Genomic DNA, 18,976 nt, shown 5'->3' with positions numbered 1-18,976 from the left:
AGTCAACTCATTTTTACCTCGGCCTCGTTCCGCGTTGTACCACATCCGCATTCTGCATTTTGCCCTACAGAGTCAATAAACTCCTTTGACTCTCCCGAGTTATGACCGCGTTAACCGTGTCAACCACGTTCTTAGCCGCATCCGCCCGGAGTCGACACGGATTTTTCTTGGCCGCGTTCCGCGTCAAACCACATTTTTAAACACTGCAAAATATCCTTCCGCATAGTGACTAGCAAATCCGTTATTGTCAATAATTAAAAAAGTACCCTTACAATTTATTTTAGGGATTTGCTTAGGGACCATTACAGAAAGGCATTTCGTGGTTGGCTGTTGCATGTGAGAGCAGCCACCTCAGATGAATTAAATGAATAAGACAAAATCTGCTGAAAAGTGAGCCTGTGTGGCTGCTCGCTAAATGCAACAGCCAGCCGCGAAATCCCTTTCTGCGATCGTCCCTAGCAAATCCCTTTATATTAATCATGTTTTAGTAAAGGGATTGTCTAGCCAACTTTGCAAAAAGCCATTTGGCAGCTCACTTTTTGCAAAGAGAAAACTACCACCAAATAGAAGAATTTGTCTTATTCAGTTAATTCGTCTCTGGTGGCTGTTCTCTCCTAGGAAAGTAAGCAGCGAAAATGGCTTAATTCAGCGAAATTGGATATTAAAAAATATTCTGTAATATATACTACTCCATACAAACAAGTGAGGGTATTTTTGTAATTCATCTGAGTCGGGCATGTCTGCGGAACTTGCTATAGACCCATACTAACAAGTGAGGGTATTTAGTGTCTAAGATCCATTAACCTAATCCGATTCGTTCTTCATCAGGATCTTTCTTACGTCGAAGTTGACAACCCTAAATTCAACCCCCCCGGCGAGTTTGTGGAGCATTCTATTTTGGTTTTGGGGAGTTGGACTTCAGTCTCTGTCCTCCACAGACCATGCTGCTTCTCCTCCTCATATTTTCCATCATTTTTTCTAACTTCATGAGGGCCCTTCTCCTAATTAAAACATCACACAGGTTTTTTACTAGTATGGTATAATCGGGTTTGGTTATTTTTCAAAAGGTACTCCACGTGCCACAGATGATCCAAACAGTCCATTTGATGGGCACACTGTAGGATGATCCAAACTGTGTATTTGATGGGCCATAATGTAAATAGGATGTGGCCCAAAAGTCATTTCCATAAGATCATCCCAACCCTCTGATCTATAGAGGAACTGCATATTATGGAAACCTATATAGATCAGAGGGTCGGGATCATCCTATGAAAATGATTTTTGGGCCACAATCAATTTAAGTTGTGGTCCATCAAATCGACGGTTTGGATCATCCTAGGATGTGCCCATCAAATGGGTGGTCTGGATCATCCTACAATGTGCCCATCAAATGGACAGTTTGGATCATACTAAGGTGTGGCCTGTACAATACTTTTTGCAAAATAACCAGACCAGCTTACACCATATAAAATCTCATTAGAGATAGATGTTGCCTTTTTAGAGAGAGAGAGAGAGAGAGAGAGAGAGAGAGAGAAAGAGAGAGAGAGAGAGAGATTTATAAGGATTTAAAGTTGTCTTTGGTGATGGAGAGATTTTTGGGATTTCTAAGGGTAATTTAATGAACAGTAAAATGGGAAATAGAGAAAATTAAAAGCTATTTAAGACACAAAATTGTACCATTGGTGATTATGAAAATCTTGGGGGATTTTTGTAGATATGTTTTGATCTAGGGGGTTTCTTGTAGTTTTCTCTTCTTGTAATAGCTAATTAAGAAGACTGCTAGAAGATATTTAGATACGGAAATGATACCAGCACCATATTTTGATATTATCACAAGCCTTCTCTTTTAGTATTTGAAAGAGCTCTCAAAAGGTTATTACATTTCCCAAAGAGCTCTCACGAATCGAATTAAAGAATAAGAGACAGCTGGGTTTCTGCAAATATCAAATTATGGTTGTACTGTTGGAGAAAGAAAGGCAGTATTTAATCTTTTATACTTTAACACTCCCCCTCACGTGTGGCCCCACTTTCTAGGGTTGGCCTACACATGGCACATGTGGCCCCACTTTTGGGTTTAGCCATTGCATGTGAATTTTGCTATCAAGGAGGTTTGAACCCAGGCATTTGTTCTGATACCATGTTAACTTATCAACTTCTCCAATAGCTCAAGCTGTTGGAGAAAGGCATTATTTAATCTTTTATACTTTAACAATAACATGTCCCTTTAGATGTCTATATAACATGAGAAATAGGGTTGCTATGCGCATGGCCCCGAAGCGACTTTTACACTCATTCCTAAAGGACAGTAAATGGGCCCACTTCTATCTCGTTTCCTGCTTAGGGTTCAGTCAAAAAGACCTGGGGATTGGACCTGTAGCTCAATGGTTGAGGCTTTGTTTCTGAACCTTGAGGTCGCAGGTTCAATCTCACCTTTTGTCTTATTCATCCGGTCCGCGAAATGCCTTCTGTGATGGTCCCTAGCAAATTTCTTATATGTTATCTTTGCCTCCTCGACGCAAATGGACTGCTAGGCAGTGACATGAATGCCTTTCGGGTCTCACTGATGATGATAGGAATCTCCAAGTATATCTCTCTCACTGGGACTGAAGGAAGCTGGCTATGCACTTAGGTCCTGGGTCTCCAACAAAAAAAAACAAGAAAGAAAAGGGGAAGAAAAAGGAAAGAACAATTGAGCAAAGAACAATTGAGCAAATAATGTTTTATTATCAGGATAAAGCAAAAATGGAGCTACTAGGTCTTTGTGTGATGCTCTTCTTTTTACTTTGCTTAATTATTCACATTACAGATTTTCTAACCTCATAAAGGTTTATAATAATGATATAACTGAAAAGAACAACATCCAAAACTCGAAAATCAAATGAATCTGGGCCGATGATTGAGTTCAACACTTCGGAAGATTGGACGGTGGAGGTGGAAGCTTCTGATTGGGAAGTTTCCCGTCCAAGACGACCCATGCCATCTCCAAACCCCAGCTGGTATGGTCCTCCAAGTGGCAGTGCATGAACCATACACCTAATTCCATGTCATCATCCAAGCCAATTCAGCAGAATTTCTAGTTTTATCTTTAACAAGAAGTATTGTTAACCATAGAATGAGGATATATACATTATTATGTATACACGCGAATAATCATTGATAGATCCACTATTTGTAGAGTAAAGGACCTAATTTTACTAGCAACTGATAGAGGGGTGAGAGTTTGTGACTATATGGAGAGTAGCGAGGGGAGAGAGTGAGGGGTGTATGCGTTATTAGACTTAGAAGGTACCTTGGGGATAGTGAGATTAATAGCCTCTCTCCACTGGAGCTTCTTGCGTCTCATTATGTTTCCCCTTTGTCTTGAATCATAGAGTCTGGTTCCTCGATACTAACTGCTTCATCTCTATTCACTCATTCTTCTAGAAGTTAACAAGTGGAGATAGATCTCATACCTAATAAAACACCATTTGGAGATTGGTTGCATCTCCTTGCGTGGAGGCGTCCACTTGGATGGTGGCAAGAAGAAGAATTAATGTTGGAGAATTTACTGTGGAGATGGTGGAAATAGAGAATAGAAGAGATGCTTCAAGGCGTGATGTCGCTTTCCTTAACATAATATTCGCCCCCACCAGTAAGTGTGCAAGGGGTATCACGAATTTGCCTCCAAGATACAATGAAGTCCGGTGTAGTCTACGCCAAAATATTTGTTAACGCTTTGCATCAAGTGTAAACAAACCCAAAAATCACATTTGGAAGGAACAAATATTTGAGATACAAGTTACTGTTCCTGCTGAAAACAGTATACGTGAATGAATTTTGTAAACAGTAGGTTTTGAAAGGCTTTTCAAGAGATTTTACAATATTCAACTTCATCAAGGGCATTATTTTACTTAAGGTCATATCGTTCATAGACTATTTGGGTCAAATTTGTTATGGATCTTATTGTCTCCCATGAGCATGATCCCATAGTTACTCCAGTCCAACATTATCGAGTGCTTTCCTAAAAAGAGCATGTCAATTTTAAGGAGGCTTCTCCATTAAGGATCCCATAGTACTGTTAGAGATTCGTCAAAATTATAAGGCTAGTTACATAAAAGAAAGCCTTGCACCACAAAGTAGAGGTGCATGGCCCCACCAAACATGTACATAAATGGATTATTTTTCTATTTTCTCATTTTGATGAGGTCAAAATCTGGATCGTGCGGCTGGTAGAGACTTTCCGCTTCTACAATCCCAGAAAATGAGGTTAGTGGCCCCGGACGACCACTTTGACACTCAAGTCAAATTCTAACTCAACCAGGTAACAGAAACAGAAACAGCAAGATAATGAAGAAGATAACCAGGTTACCAAGCTTAACGATAGGTTTTTTCTGGGTATTGAGTGATTGAGAATGAGTGGAAAGCCTAAAGGAAGGAGAATGTAGGTGTTTCCAGTAGACCCTTTCCTCCTCTTCCTGTTGATAAGACCAAGCTGATGGAGTAATGGAGGCTGCTATTGATCAGTGTAACTCTCTCTGGTTTTCCTTGTCTTTGCAAGGTGGAAGAGAGCTTTCTTATGCGTATGGCCTTTTGCATGTCTATATTTTCTTTATATAGTAGTTGCATGTATTTTACTTGAGATAGCACACCACGTGGATCCTCTTTGAGACCTCTTGATTGGGTAATGTGAGGGCCATCACGTGGGCCCAATAGCGTGTGCGGCATTACAAGGACCCTGTAGCGTGTACCGTGGAGAAGCTATGCATGTTGAGATGTGATAGTGATGTGGAATGATTAAAGATCTTTGTTGATGAGATAGGACACGTGTCATGAGATTATGAGTTTATTATGCTAGCAATACATGGGTCTTAAGAAACCCATAAGATGGGACTCAAGACTAGTATAAAATAGTTCACACACTAAACAAAAAACCGAAACACCTGATTAAGGAAAAACTAATGTGTATTATGCTACTTCTGACATAGAAATTAAATATTTGACTGAGTTAATCTGTACCAACCTGGATTGTCTGCAAGAAATCGAACGGCGACCCAACCACCGCCTGGAACTCCGACAGTGTTTCTCTCGACAGGATCAACAAGATTGAAGTTGGAAGGGTCCTTGTTTCGGTCGAAGTTACCGAAGCCTTGGCCTACTAAGAAGAAGTTGAAACCATGGAGATGGAGTGGGTGGGGATCCGCTAGGAGAATGCTGGTGTCTTGCATCACCAGCTCGACATTCGTGTTGAAAGGAAGCACCACCACCTTAGTACCATTCATCACCAAGGTATTATTAGGAGGGGTACCCGTATAATTGAAGGGAATGGGAGGGTTGTTAGGGAAGTCTGTGGTGTAGACGCCATTGGATTGCCCGAAGAAGTGGGCTTGGAGGAGTGCAATGGATGGGAGGATGAAGGAGACATTGTTCATGGACGCGGCCAATTTAAAACCATTGGGGCCTTGGCAGGTCTGATTCGTTGGACACTGATTTGTACCAAGGCCGACGGTGAAGAAGAACTGCTTATCGATAGATTGGGGGACGTTAGCGGGGAATTGAGCATTGTCTAAGCTACGCAATTTCGTGGTAAAATTAACCGCGAAGGAAGTGTCATTGATAGGAGGAAGGTTTGGTTTGAAGAGGGGGAGTTGTTTTATATGAACATTAGAGGAATTGGGTTGTTGGTACTCGAGGATTGCGGTGGTTGTGGAATTGGCAAAGCCCCCGGGTGTGGTCACATAGGGTCTCGCTGCCATGAGGAATTTAGCATTTGGGTAATGAGCTTTGGTGTTGAGGAGGACATTGTAGGTTTGGCCTGGAGATATGACAAGGGTGTCAGTATCAAAAGGCTTCACATAGACAGCATCAGCATCGACTATGGTGAGAGTGTGATTGGGTATGGTGAAGAAAAGTTCTTCGTTCATTGCCGCATTGATTAGACGGAGGAGGTATGTCTTTCCGGGCTTCACACTAAGCTTGAATGTATCTGTCCCCAACCATTCAAAAGAAAAGAAACAAGAGAGGTCAATATCGAATGTGCCCACGTGGTATGGTGTATATGGATTGCTGAAATTTTCTTGAGAAGTTTTGAAAAGAAAAACTTGAAAATCTTTTCCAAAATTAATTGCACATGAAAAAAGGTTAACTTGAACCTCGGGACAATGGGCAAGAAGTCTCATAGTTGCCTGTTGAGATTCCTGATTATAAGTAAGGGAAGCGGTAAACATTCTACGCTAAGGCCAACGTTCAAGTTTTATTTACAAAAATGGGTAGTCCCCACGAGGCTCCCGTTTGCTAGATGTGCGCAACTTTACAGAGAGGCTGTTTCTGTGACTTGAATCCGTGACCACGAGGTCACAATGGAGCAACCTTACCGTCGCGCCAAGAATTGTGATGATATCTAAAATTATCATTTGCCTCTTAATTGGGAAAAAAGTCTAGGAAATTATTCTCAGCCATCTAGACAGAGTGGAAAGCTTTGGTAGGGCGTGACCTCGTCCTAGTACGACCAGGCATGCCCACTATAGCATAGTGGGTACCACCATAGTTCATTTGATAGGACTTGCTCTAGATATCCTATGGTCCATCACCAATCATGCAATCCTAGCTAATAATTTATATTTTTCTTGTTGACTGTCAACCATTACCTAGAGTTTTTATATGGTGTCTGGTACATGCACACATTTTTCTTTTTTAGATATAGTAAGGCCCACATTATTCGATGATCCAAATCATTCATTTTTTGGCCCGACTAAGTAATCTCTGCCCTGAAAATCATCTCCATAGATCCAGGCATGACTTATTTACGTGAAAGCTAAATAAATGAAGGATTCAAATCATGAAATGATAGGGATCCCGCTATTTTTTCTACAAAATCCGCTCTTATATGAAAACTCCCATTACTTTTTAGTTTATATTTAACGAAAAAGAGTACACATTATTAGATACTAGGAATGGATGATTTGCCTTATTTGTTTCGCTGTAGGAGATCCCAAGCAAGCTCTATCAAGTGAAAATGTAGACCCAATATGGGATTAGTGGGCGTGCCTCATTGTATCATAATAAAGTTACACCCCACTTTAGAACCATAACTAAAATTCCCTGTTGTATCTTTGGTTGCACCAAAAATTGGAAAAATCAAAATAAAATGGCACATTTTCCTTTTCCTATAAGTTTTTGGCTGCCGTTAGCTTTTTAAATGATGGTGGCTGTAAATTTTCCAAATGGAAGCTTTTTTTTAACGCTTGACTTTCCTCTCGGATCAAGAAGAAAAGGAAAGTAAAGAAATGGGAATCTATTTTCCTTTCCTTTTACTTCTCTATTAGGTACATCCAAACGGACCACTCATAATATATTTAGCACTTTGAACCTCTTGCTGAGCAGCTGTACAAGGGTCCTGGAAGCCCGTTGATGGTGTATGCGTCAGAGATATTTGGGGCACCTCCTGTTTGCAGAGCTTGTTTGATGATAGCCTCAGTGTTTGCAATAAACCACTCTCCTGGAATTCGAATCCAACTTCATGTTAATTTGATTTTAGTCATGATGATGGAAAAGTTATGTATAGATGATCAAATCATTAAGCCATACAATCTTGAAAGTGTAATGCTAGGGAATCGAAACTAAACAAATCAGTTATTGCCACGACATCACAAGAGACGAATAACAGCTTCCCTTGTTTAAAATAAACCCCAAAACTCACCAAAAGGTAATTTTTATCATTTTTCATTTTTAATATCATATTACCGAAGATGATCGGGACGTCCTTGTACGGTTTGGCGAATGGGTAGGGGACCTGGAGCTTAGGGAGAATAACGATGGGTCCGTAGAGGGTTGCGCGTAGCCACGAGATGTGTGCGTGCCACCAGAGGGTCCCTCTTTGGCCAACGATGGTGAAGTTGTAGACGTAAGTTTGGCCGGTCTGTATTGGGCATTGAGTCACATAGGCAGGGCCATCCGCCCATCCGCTCTGGAGCTGTCGAACCCCATGCCTGTTTTCACATTCACCATCAAAACATATGCGCTTAAGTATCAGGGCCTCTTTGGATACCCTCTAAAAATTACTTAATTAAATAAAATTATCTTATGTGCAAGTAATGGTCTAATAGTTTTACTTCTCTCTTAGTTAACGGCTTCCAAAGTGGCTTTAATGTCCAAGTTGCAAATTAGATCAACTTGATTAACAACCTTATTTGTAAACTAGGATCAATTTTACTGGTATCTATTGTGGTAAAATCCCACATCCAATGGGAAGCCGAGACATGGCATAAGAAGGTTTAAATGTTGGTTAGGGGTGAGTGGGTAATTCCACAACTCTTCCAGAAATCCTAAAAGGCAGCCTCACCAGCATGATAAACTTGGAAACCGAGATTTCCGGGAGTTTGTCCGAAGACTCCAAAAAAGATATGTTTCCATAACTGTTCAGGACTTCAGTCTATAAAAGTGGGACCAAACTTCGGGGTAAGCATCTAACAAGTCATTATCATTTCTCTTCCTCGCTCACCTCAGTTCATATCATTGTTGTCCGGTCTAACTTAAGCATCGGAGGGTCCCACGGAGTCCGACTCCGTCCCTCCTTTCCGACGTGTTTTCTCTGAGTGCAGGTCATCTTCAGGAGCCAGCTCGGCTCAGACCTCCTAGATTCAGTTTGGATTTCAGCAGCAACAATATACAAAGAGGTTCCTCAATCTCTCATATAGATTCTTAGTGTAAAATTTTAACTCCTTTTTTTTATAGTTTGTTGTTTAAGCCAAGAAATTTATTATTTTGTGATTTCCCTGGTTCTAGCGGCCAGTGAAGCTTTCTAACATAGTTATAAAAGCCCTAAAACTTGACTCGACTCAAAAGTGAGTCAATCGAGTTAGCTCGACTGAGTCTCCAGTGACACTATAAAAACTCAAATGCTTGATAGGGTTCAAGTCCTGGGTTATCATCCAATTCTAGTATTATGCTTCTGTTGGTGAGCTAACCAAAATATTCCTAGGTGAATTCTCCAGATAATCAAAAGGGTTTCTACACTCAGATTTTTCGTTGACACATCTAGAAGAAATCTCATTGGCTTTCTTGAAATGCCCATCAACTTTGAGGTATATTTTTGAGAAATTGATACCAGCCATTAATGGGTTCTATAGTTCCATCTTTTTTCCATTAAATCTAATTCAATAGAGCAATGTTTTGGTGAAAACACCAATCTGCTATCAAATAGTACAGAGATTAAGAAGGCAGTGACTCTGTTCCATACCAATGCAGGGAGACATTGTTCTCAACATGGTTAACCACCTCAACAACAATTCTGTCACCATCCCTGGCAATGATACTCGGCCCCGGAAACTGCCCGTTTACTGTAACGATGCTCTTCGTGTGACACAGTCGCGTCACATTCTGCAACTGAATCTGAAAATTAAAAACAACTATCAGAGTTAAAGTCAATCAAATACCATATACATTCCATTAGCTTAAGGAAATCAGTTCCTCTCTTTGAGGAAATTAAGTTCAAATGCTGTACGTTGAAATTGTAGTGCCTGGTTATTCCTGCGTGCGTGAGGCTGGGCGAGAGCAGGACGACACTCAGTGCAAGCAGCAAAGCTCCCATGGGTACTAATGATGAAAGAAGAAAAACACCCATTTTTACTCTCTTCCTCTATGCTCTAGTAAAGATCGAAGGAAAGAAGAGATGGGTGCAATTCGATTCTAGATTGTTCGTTCAGGTCTTGAAAGCTTGTGTTGTCACTTATATAGAGATGAACAGGGTTGGTTTGATTATTAGGTGATTGGAAGTAAGAGAGAAAACAAAGAGACTTTCACGACGTTTTGATCCGCCATAGTGATGGTCCTGCTTAACTCCTTTTCCTTATTTTACACGTCTCTAATTAACTATCAAATGATGTAACAGGCATCCACCCTTTTCCAGGTCAAGATCTACTCAGATCCTACCACTGTTTGAATCCAAAGTATGCGACATAAAACATAACTATTTTAGTACCCTAATAAAAATTATATGAATAATGCTAAACTCAAGGGCGCCGTTACAAATATTACCTGAAAGAGTGCTCCCATTGGGTGTAAGTTACCAGTGTATTAATAACAGCTCAAACAACTAAAAGTGAAAAAGTATTAAATGCACTTGGTGCCATGCACCCAATGAGGGATGTGTCATTATTTAAGAGTAGCAAGGTTTTCATACATGCAACTACATTGATCTTAGTAAAAAGTGCTTTAGACACACATGGTTTCAAGTTAATGCCAGTTAAAAAGGATTTCGGTTATAGTTTTCCTTGCAACGGTTCGGGACAAGGGGGCACTTGTGATATTTCGGCTTGGGATGCATTTTATTTGGCAGTTTACTCGATGTTAAATACCACAGGATGACATTTTTTGTGTTACAAAGGAAGTATCCACTATGGAATAGATATAAATAATGGATAAAAAGAACGATTTATTTTGAACAATACAATACATGTCTTTCACATCCAACTATAAAAATGAGAAACCTCTTTGTTTTTAAATGGTGGTTCAAAAGAAAGATACTTCTATGTCATTCGCAAAAATATTTGGAAGAGGAAGGGATAATGGGCCACAGTAAAAGCTTTATCCTTGGCCACAGTAAAAGCTAAATCTATTTCTACTGGGCATTCCAAAAAAAAAAAATTTGGGCAACAAACAAGTAATAAAGCCGCGGAACAAGTTAATATTTATAATAATGACAAGGATTTGCTAGGGACTATAGCAGAAGGCATTTAGTGGAATGGCTGTTGGATGAGAGAGCATCCACCTCAAATGAATTAAATGAGTGAGACAAACTCTGAGCCTATGTGGCTGCTTTCACATGCAACCGCCATTCCGCAAAATGCCTTCGACAATGGTCCCTAGCAAATCCCTAATGACAAAAGTAACCATACAATTATATTAAGGGATTTGCTAGGCGATTTCGTGGAAAGCCATTTCACGACTGGCTTTTGCATGTGAGAACAACTACACAGGTTAAATTTTTTGCAGTTTTTGTCTTGTTCATTTAATTCATTTGAGGTGGCTGTTCTCACATGCACAAGCCAGCCGCGAAATGACTTTCCGAAAATTTGTACGATTTGCTAGGCAATTTTGAGGAAAGCCATTTCGCGGCTGGCTTTTGCAAGAGAGAACACTCCCGTCAAATGGAATAAATGAATAAGACAGAATCTGGAAAAAAGTAGCCTGTGTCTGTTTTATCCTCCAAAAGCCAGCCAGAATGGCTTTCCGTGAAATTGCCTAGCAAATCCATAAACAAGTTATAGCAAAACCATTGAAATAGCCTTCTAATATATAATAATTCCCCTAATTTGGGCATGTCCACGGATCTTGAGTATAGACCCATAATTTTTCTGATCCTAATTGAATCATTAACTATGTAAAATTAAAATTAGTATAAAAGATCCATTTTAATCTGATTCGATCTTGGAGATCTTTCTGAGTCCGACTCTATTATTTTAAATGTTTGGGTTAATGGTTATTATGGTAAAACGATTTATTATTTCACTGTTTTTTCTCTGTTTATTTTTTCTCTGCTTCTACTTTCATCTCTAACAGTTATCCCTGGCAATCACGACAAATCAAGAGCAAATGAATGATGGTTTTCTCATTTAATGTTTGGCTGGTTTTCGCTATACAAAAATCTAAAAAAGACAAGAACAAGATTAGTAGATTTTGTGACTCTTTTAGAAGGCGTTGATGATGGTGAAGATGATAATGCTGTTGTTTCTTAATCAAGGATTTCTCTTTGCGAACGTCAGTTGGTTTAGGTGTTGCCACTTCCCAGTTTCTTATGTGCAGGAGAAGGACGTCCGACCCAACTGATTCTCTATCCAAAGCCACCACCACTTTCTTTACCCTTGCAAATTCAGCAACGTAAGTTGTTTTTGCTTGTCAAGTAGAGAGCTTCATTGGAAAGAAGAAATTAGTCAAGGAAAACTCAAAACTAACGATAAAGCCACCACCCAATAAGGGGTGCAACTCGGGTTGTGGGGTCCTCAAAAAGTGACCAATCGGTGGCTTTCTAAGCCACTTAAGCGCAGGGAGCTCTCTGCACAGCTGCGCAGGAACACTTTTCTCTTTACCATTTTTCTATTTTGATTTTTAGAACATAAAAACCGAAAGGGGAAAGATATCACCATAACTGGTCAGCCCGACCCAACCCGACTCAACCAGCCCCGGATTGGGAAATTAGAATCGGGTTGGGTTCGGGCTGAGATAATAATTTTTTGGGTTTTTTTTTTGGGGGGTTGGGTCAGGTTAGCATTCATCGGGTTGAGAGTCGGGTCAGGTCAGGTTCGGTTCAATGGTTTAGAGTTTTTGGTTGGGTTTGGCTTGGCTTCAACCCGACCTGAGTTGTACCCCTACGATCCATATATATCCTAGATGATTTTTGAGCAGGAAAAAAGAAGAAGTCAAAGAAAGATGTTAGATAATCTATCCGTTTCTTATAACAAGCAGGAGATATTCTTTTGATTATAACGTGGGAACTAGGGTTGCAATGCGAACGGCCCGGAAGTCACCTTTACACTCATTCCTAAAAGACATCTATTGGGCCCACGGTCACCTTTACACTCATTCCTAAAAGACAGTTTTTGGGCTCACTTCTATGCATTCCTTGCTGAATAAAGAAGTGATAAAGTTACATGTTCTTCCTAAAATGTGTATTTTCAGATGGGGACACAAGGTTCCTAGTCATTATTTTGAGAACCTTATAGAAGTAGATGTGAGCTAATATTTAATATAACAATGCCTAAAACTAATGACCAAACCGAAGTTGTCAACGAAACCCAGCGAATTTGTTGCGTATTATAGCTAAAGAGTATTTACACCCTCAAATTTAAAATTTGAAATGGGAAATGTTATCAGCACTAATGTATTTTGATGAGGGCACTCCTCACTTTATTAAAAGTATGGTATGGCCCGCACCATAGGATGATCCAAACCGTCCATTAGATGGGCCACATCCTAAATAGGTTGTGTCCGAAAAATAATTTCCGTAGGTTAATCCTAACCCTCTGATCTATAGAGGATTAGGATCAACCCTCTAACATTCAGATCGGAGGGTTAGGATCAACCTATGGAAATCATTTTTGGGGCCCAACCTATTTAGGATGTGGCCCATCTAATGGACAGTTTGGATCATCCTATGGTGCAAGCCATACCGTACTTTTAATAAAGTGAGGAGTGCCCTCTTCAAAATACAGTAGTGCTGATAACATTTCCCTTTGAAATATAGATTAATGGCTCAAATATAAGACAACAAGCAGCATTAAGGTTTGCCCATATATCAACAATCGATCCAAGCCCAAGGATGTATGATTAGTCTCCTAGAAAATGAAAGCCATAATATAAATACGACCCATAGATACGAACCATCACATACATGTCAGTTCAAAATAGAAGTTCTTCTTAAGGTGCGTATGCCATTCCAACGCCATAACTGTTGGTAATTCAAATTCGAATCTTCCTAAAGGCACATGTACTATCAGGATGCCCTAACTTCCACTGGATTAAAATACGTGCATTATCTAAATGCTTTGATAACGGGTTACCAAGCGGTTGGACTAGCTAATTAACACACATGTTGTTGCAGCCAAACTTGGTGATCTGCTGACCCGGCTCAAGAAGAGGTGAAGAGCTGACTGCGCACACAAAAAAGCAGTCTGAAGACCTACCCGGAGTTTGCTTTCCGGGAAGGCCCTCCGATGCTTAATAATAAAGTTTTACACAAAAACAGTAAATCTTGAAACTTGAACCATTACCTTTGAGCCTTAAGAGGCTATATTTACAGTCATGGGGTTTGGCTACTTTAGGATTTCCGAAGTGGAGTTACCACATTACCCCTGCACGCTTATGCTTGGGTATTAACTTTCTCCAGATCCTTCAAAATGGGATCAAATTACCTCATTATCCTTTGACACGTGGCTGCCTGCTATTGGGCTGTCATTTTGACCCTCATCAGATGCCCCCACTTCCTTAGTCAGGTTTAGGCTGAGGAGGTAGCAGAGGAGAGGGGCCCTGACGGGCTGGTTAGCGAACATTTGGCTCTGAAACGGTCATGCATCATCTTTCTTTTCGAGGCCGGTCTTTTATTGAAACCGAGGTGCTGAATTATTGGGTTCAGATGATGTCCGAACTCACCAAATGTATCCGCAGATTCTCCAACGTGAAGTTTCCTTTAGTGGTTCACCTCGTCGTATCCAGTTCGAATGGATGAATGACTGAAGTAGATGAGATGAGCTATAACCTGCGCAAATTTGGAGTAAGTTTCTTCCAAATTGGCCACTTCGTCGTATCCAGCTCAACTGGATAAAATACTAAGGTGAATATGACAAGGTTTCCCCCGGCCATTGGGGCCCACCCAAGGTTTTGTCGTTTTGTGCACTTTGTCGTATCCAAATTGACCACTTCATCGTATCCAGCTTGGTTGGATAATGTGGGTGCTTAAGAGGGAAGAAGAAGAGAAATTAGAAATCAAGAACACAACTTAGAGAAGAAGAAAATGGGAGCAAAGCTCAACCCAATTGATATTCCATCAATTACAAAAGTTTATTAACATCCAAAATCCCCTCTAAAGATGGTTTTTAACTCTTTAAATAAAAGAAAACCAAAGCAAATTCGTTCAAGATCCTCCACTAGCTAGCTTAGGGACTAACATAACATTAATTGCATTGGAACTCACTAACTTTGACTGTTTTGGGAACCCACAAACACAGTCCACAAAAACTGTCATAAGTTTCTGCCCTCATATCCAATTTTCAAGCAAAAATACTTGTTGGAAAGATCTCAAAGAGACCTACAACTTTGTAGTTTACCACTTTCCATAATTCTTTTATTTAGAAGCTCAAAAATCTGGTTCAAAATGGGCCAGCAACATTAATGAGGGACTGCACCTTGAAACTCCACCAAAACCACCTAGGCATGACATGGCTGCCATGTTGGCACTGCATCATTATCTCCGGGTGAGAAAGAACTCGCCCACGAGTTCTCATCAAGCTCTCCATGATAAGTTGTCAAGTCTTTATCATTGAAGTTGGGTGAGTATTGATATTTGGAGAGAGCTCAACCTTGAATGCATTATCCCCAATTTTCTTAAGCACTTGAAAAGGGGCATCCACACGATCTTGAAATTTGCTAAACTTCCTTGGTTCAAGAAAACTCGCCCTCGAACCTTGAAGTATTGAAGAATGATCATCAATTGAAACTTTCCAAGATCAAACTCCGCTTCATAATCTTCATGAAGAAGTGATAATTTGTCTAGATTTTGAACATGTTTGAATATATAAATATCAACTGTGAGCTTCAATGTAGGATCGAATAAAAATGGATCGATGTAATTGGATGAAAAAATCGATGTAAATTTTTTCATTCACCCATCACTTCAATATCCATCGGTTCACCTAATATGCAATCGGATCCAATTTCTTTGGTGATGAATTCATTGAATTGCCGTTGAAGTTCCTCGTACTCCTCGTTAGTTTCAAAAACAAGTAGAGAATTGAATTTATCATTATCATTGGTCTCTTGATCAAATTTGTTCTTGGAAATAAAAAAGTTACTCTCATAACCTTTCTTGAACCATGCAATCCGATAAGGCTTTGGATGTTGTTCTGTTTTGAGCTTGTGCTTGTTCACCATTTTATGAGATACGATGTTCTCACAACTCCCACCATCGATCACAATGGAGAAAACCTTGTCATGAGATTCACATCGAGTCTTGAAAATATTGGAACGAAGCCAATCATCATCGGATTCAACCTTTGGTGTAGCAAGTGCTCTTTGGATCACCAAACTTTCTCCTTCTTTGGGTTCGATTTCTTCATTTTGTATGCCATCTTCCTCATCATATATGGGTTGATTTGAATAGTCAATAAGATCCTCATCATATATGGGCTGATTTGAATCATCAACAAAATTATCATCATTTTCTTCATCACCGAAGGCAACTACTTGCCTCTTTGGACAATCTTTGAAACGATGGCCAACTTGACCACACTTGAAACAAGCATTTGAATTGTTGGGACGATTGGGCCGATTTCCAACTTGATGTATAGGGACTGATTTTGTAGAATTTTTGTTGAAATATTCGGACCTTCACTTTGTACCTCCACCATGTGAAGATTCACCTTCGGAAGAAGAATAGAGACTACGAACATCCACATACTTTTTAGCACCACGCAGAGAAAGCTTAGCCTCCACCTTCAAGGCTAGTTGATAAGCATCATTGACGCTCAATGATCGGTGCATTTCCACCTCATCACGAATGGAAAACTTCAAACCATCAACATACATTGCCATAAGTTGATCTTCACCCTCTTGAATATCATTACGAGCCATGAGTTTGTAGAATTCTTCGGTGTAGTCCAACACACTCTTGGATTCTTGGCGTAGGTTGTTGAATTGAGAAAAGATAATTTGGAAAAAATCCAACAAAAGAAATTTCTCCTTAAGCCTTGACTTCATTTTCTCCCAAGAAGAGATCATACGTTTTCCTTTGCGGATTCTCATATCTTGAACCTTATCCCACCAGGTTGAAGCGTAGCCACGAAGCCTTGTAGCCACAAGCTTCACACGCTGGCTTTCGGGTGTCTCCTTGTAATCAAAGAACTTCTCAATGACACTAAGCCATTCAAGAAACTCTTCGGGTTGTAGATGACCATGGAACTCCGCCAAGTCAATCTTGACGGTGTCGAAATCACGATAGAACCTTCCCAACCTAGCCTCTTCACGAGTATTGGCGAAGTGATTCACATCGGATTCATCGCTAGAACCTCCACGGCTTGATCTACCATGCTCACTACGAGCCTCTTGGCGTTCAAGTCGCATGGTAAGTTGCACAACTTGTCTTCGAAGTGCTTGAAGTTCATCATCTCTTTCATCTCTCAAATCTTCCATCATTTGGTTACCACGCCTTCCTCTACCTCTTCGTGCCGCCATGAAAATCAAATCGAAGCTAGCCCAAGAGAGTAACGTTGGCTTTGATACCAGATAATGCGGGTGCTTAAGAGGGAAGAAGAAGAAAAATAGAAATCAAGAACACAACAAGAGAAGAAGAAGAAAATGGGAGCAATGCTCAACCCAATTGATATTCCATCAATTACATAAGTTTCTCAACATCAAAAATTCCCTCTAAAGATGGTTTTTAAGTCTTTAAATAAAAGAAAACCAAAGCAAATTCGTTCAAGATCCTCCATATGCATTGGAACTCACTAATTTTGACTGTTTTGGGAACCCACAGACACAATCCATAAAAACTGTCATAACTTTCTGTTCTCTTATCCAATTTTCAAGCACAAATACTTGTTGGAAAGATCTCGAAGAGACCTACAACTTTGTAGTTCACTACTTTCCATAATTCTTCCATTTAGAAGCTCAAAAATCATGTTCAAAACGGGCCAGCAACATTAATGAGGGACTGCACCTTGGAACTCCACCAAAACCACCTAGGCATGACATGGCTGCCATGTTGGCACTGCATCATTGGATGAATGGTTGAGGTGAATATGATGAGGTGCCCCCAGCCGTTGGGACCCAGCCGGGGTTTAGTCATTTTATGCACTTTGTCGTATCCAGTTCGGCAGGCAGATTTTAAATTACATGGAAGAAATTGAAACTAATCATGGATCTATACAATAAATTGAAACTAAAATAATGTGTAGACACCCCATTTTGACCGAACCCTAAACCCTCAGAGTTTGAATAAAACCTTTTTAAATAAGTAAATTGGTGTCTCAAATTTCACCCTAGAATAAGTTAGGATCTCGGGAAGGTCCCTGTAAAATTTTGTCTAAATCGGGCTAAAATTACCTAATAAGACGAATTGAATTTACAATATAGTGTAGGGAGGAGGGTGTATTATCCCTATTAGGGGTGGTCTTTGGAAGAAAGAAGTGAGTAAGAGGCACCAGGGGGTTGTCCAGGAACTTAAAGGGGGTAAGTTATATTAGCTAAAATTTTCATTATGTTTTTCTCTGAGACCACCTCCCTTTTATTTCAAAACCAAGTTAATATATACCAAAAGTGGTTGCCCAGGTAACATAATGGCGGGGTAAAAATTATGCCCAAACCCCTATAAGTAGAGATGAGTTCTATTCATTTCTGAGTTTTTCATTTCATTTGTTAGAAGAGAAAGAGGATTTTTTGCTTTTCCCTAAATTCTGAAACCCTAGATCTCCGATCATCATAGTTTTCTTCTCCGGCCAGCCATTCTCCTCTGGGCATGTCTCCGAACACTTAATCTGAGCTCTGGCCGGTGTATTCTTTCCCTTATTTCTCATTTTAGTTGCAGATTTCTTTTTGTTTACGTCAAAGAAACCCTAGGACCTTTATAAACTCTAGATTTACAATTTGTTAGCCTTAAAACTTAGGATCTATAACCTTCTAGTTGAGAAGCTTTGATCTATAGCCTTTTGACCTTTAAACTTGAGATTTATAAGCTACTCTACACAAAAATCTTAGATCCGATCTTTTACTCTAGATACATACTTTTAAATTGTGGATCTAAGTTTTAGAGATTCAGATCCATAGCTTTGTTCAGAAAATCTGTTCGTATAGTTGAAACTCAATGATCAGATGTTATTTTCGATCAAGGCTTGAGTATTTGATTTTTTACTAAAGAAGCTTTACATCAGTATCATAAAGATAAGCAAAGAGGAAGGAAGAAAGAGGTATTTATTTTGTCCTTATTTTATCTTGTTAATTTTCATGATCAGTAGATAAGTTTTCATATAATTATGCGAGCGTATGTGTTCACTATTTTCATGTTTAAAATGTAAATTTCTTTCAGTAATGCTCATTTGTTTTAGTTCATTTTTCTTTTAACTCATTATCTTGTATAAAGATATTGTTTTGATTATATGTTGTTCCATGACCACTTCGTCATATCCAGATCGGCTGGTGGCTAGTGAATAATTCGGCCTCATAAGACCAAACTTATCTTAATTTAAAAATAGGCGGATAAATTCACACCCATGTAGGATAATTCGCACCCCAATCT

At 39.7% G+C, this 18,976-nt stretch overlaps 1 protein-coding gene across 1 annotated transcript; it reads right to left on the bottom strand.

The window, feature by feature from the left end:
* Positions 1 to 2,902: 2,902 nt before the first annotated feature.
* Positions 2,903 to 9,598, bottom strand: LOC143878502 (laccase-17-like). Its single transcript, XM_077380777.1, has 6 exons — positions 9,479 to 9,598; positions 9,215 to 9,366; positions 7,720 to 7,964; positions 7,346 to 7,474; positions 5,000 to 5,962; positions 2,903 to 3,033 (listed from the first exon to the last, which is right to left on the bottom strand). Exons 1-6 carry the CDS (start codon positions 9,596 to 9,598, stop codon positions 2,903 to 2,905), a joined length of 1,740 nt encoding a protein of 579 aa, XP_077236892.1.
* Between the last annotated feature and the right edge of the window lie 9,378 nt (positions 9,599 to 18,976).

This window comes from Tasmannia lanceolata, unplaced genomic scaffold (assembly GCF_043159265.1).
Source record: "Tasmannia lanceolata isolate RefF3 unplaced genomic scaffold, GAP_Taslan_0.1 ptg000006l, whole genome shotgun sequence".
NCBI classification, from domain to species: domain Eukaryota; kingdom Viridiplantae; phylum Streptophyta; class Magnoliopsida; order Canellales; family Winteraceae; genus Tasmannia; species Tasmannia lanceolata.
This window is presented reverse-complemented; position numbering and strand designations above follow the sequence as displayed.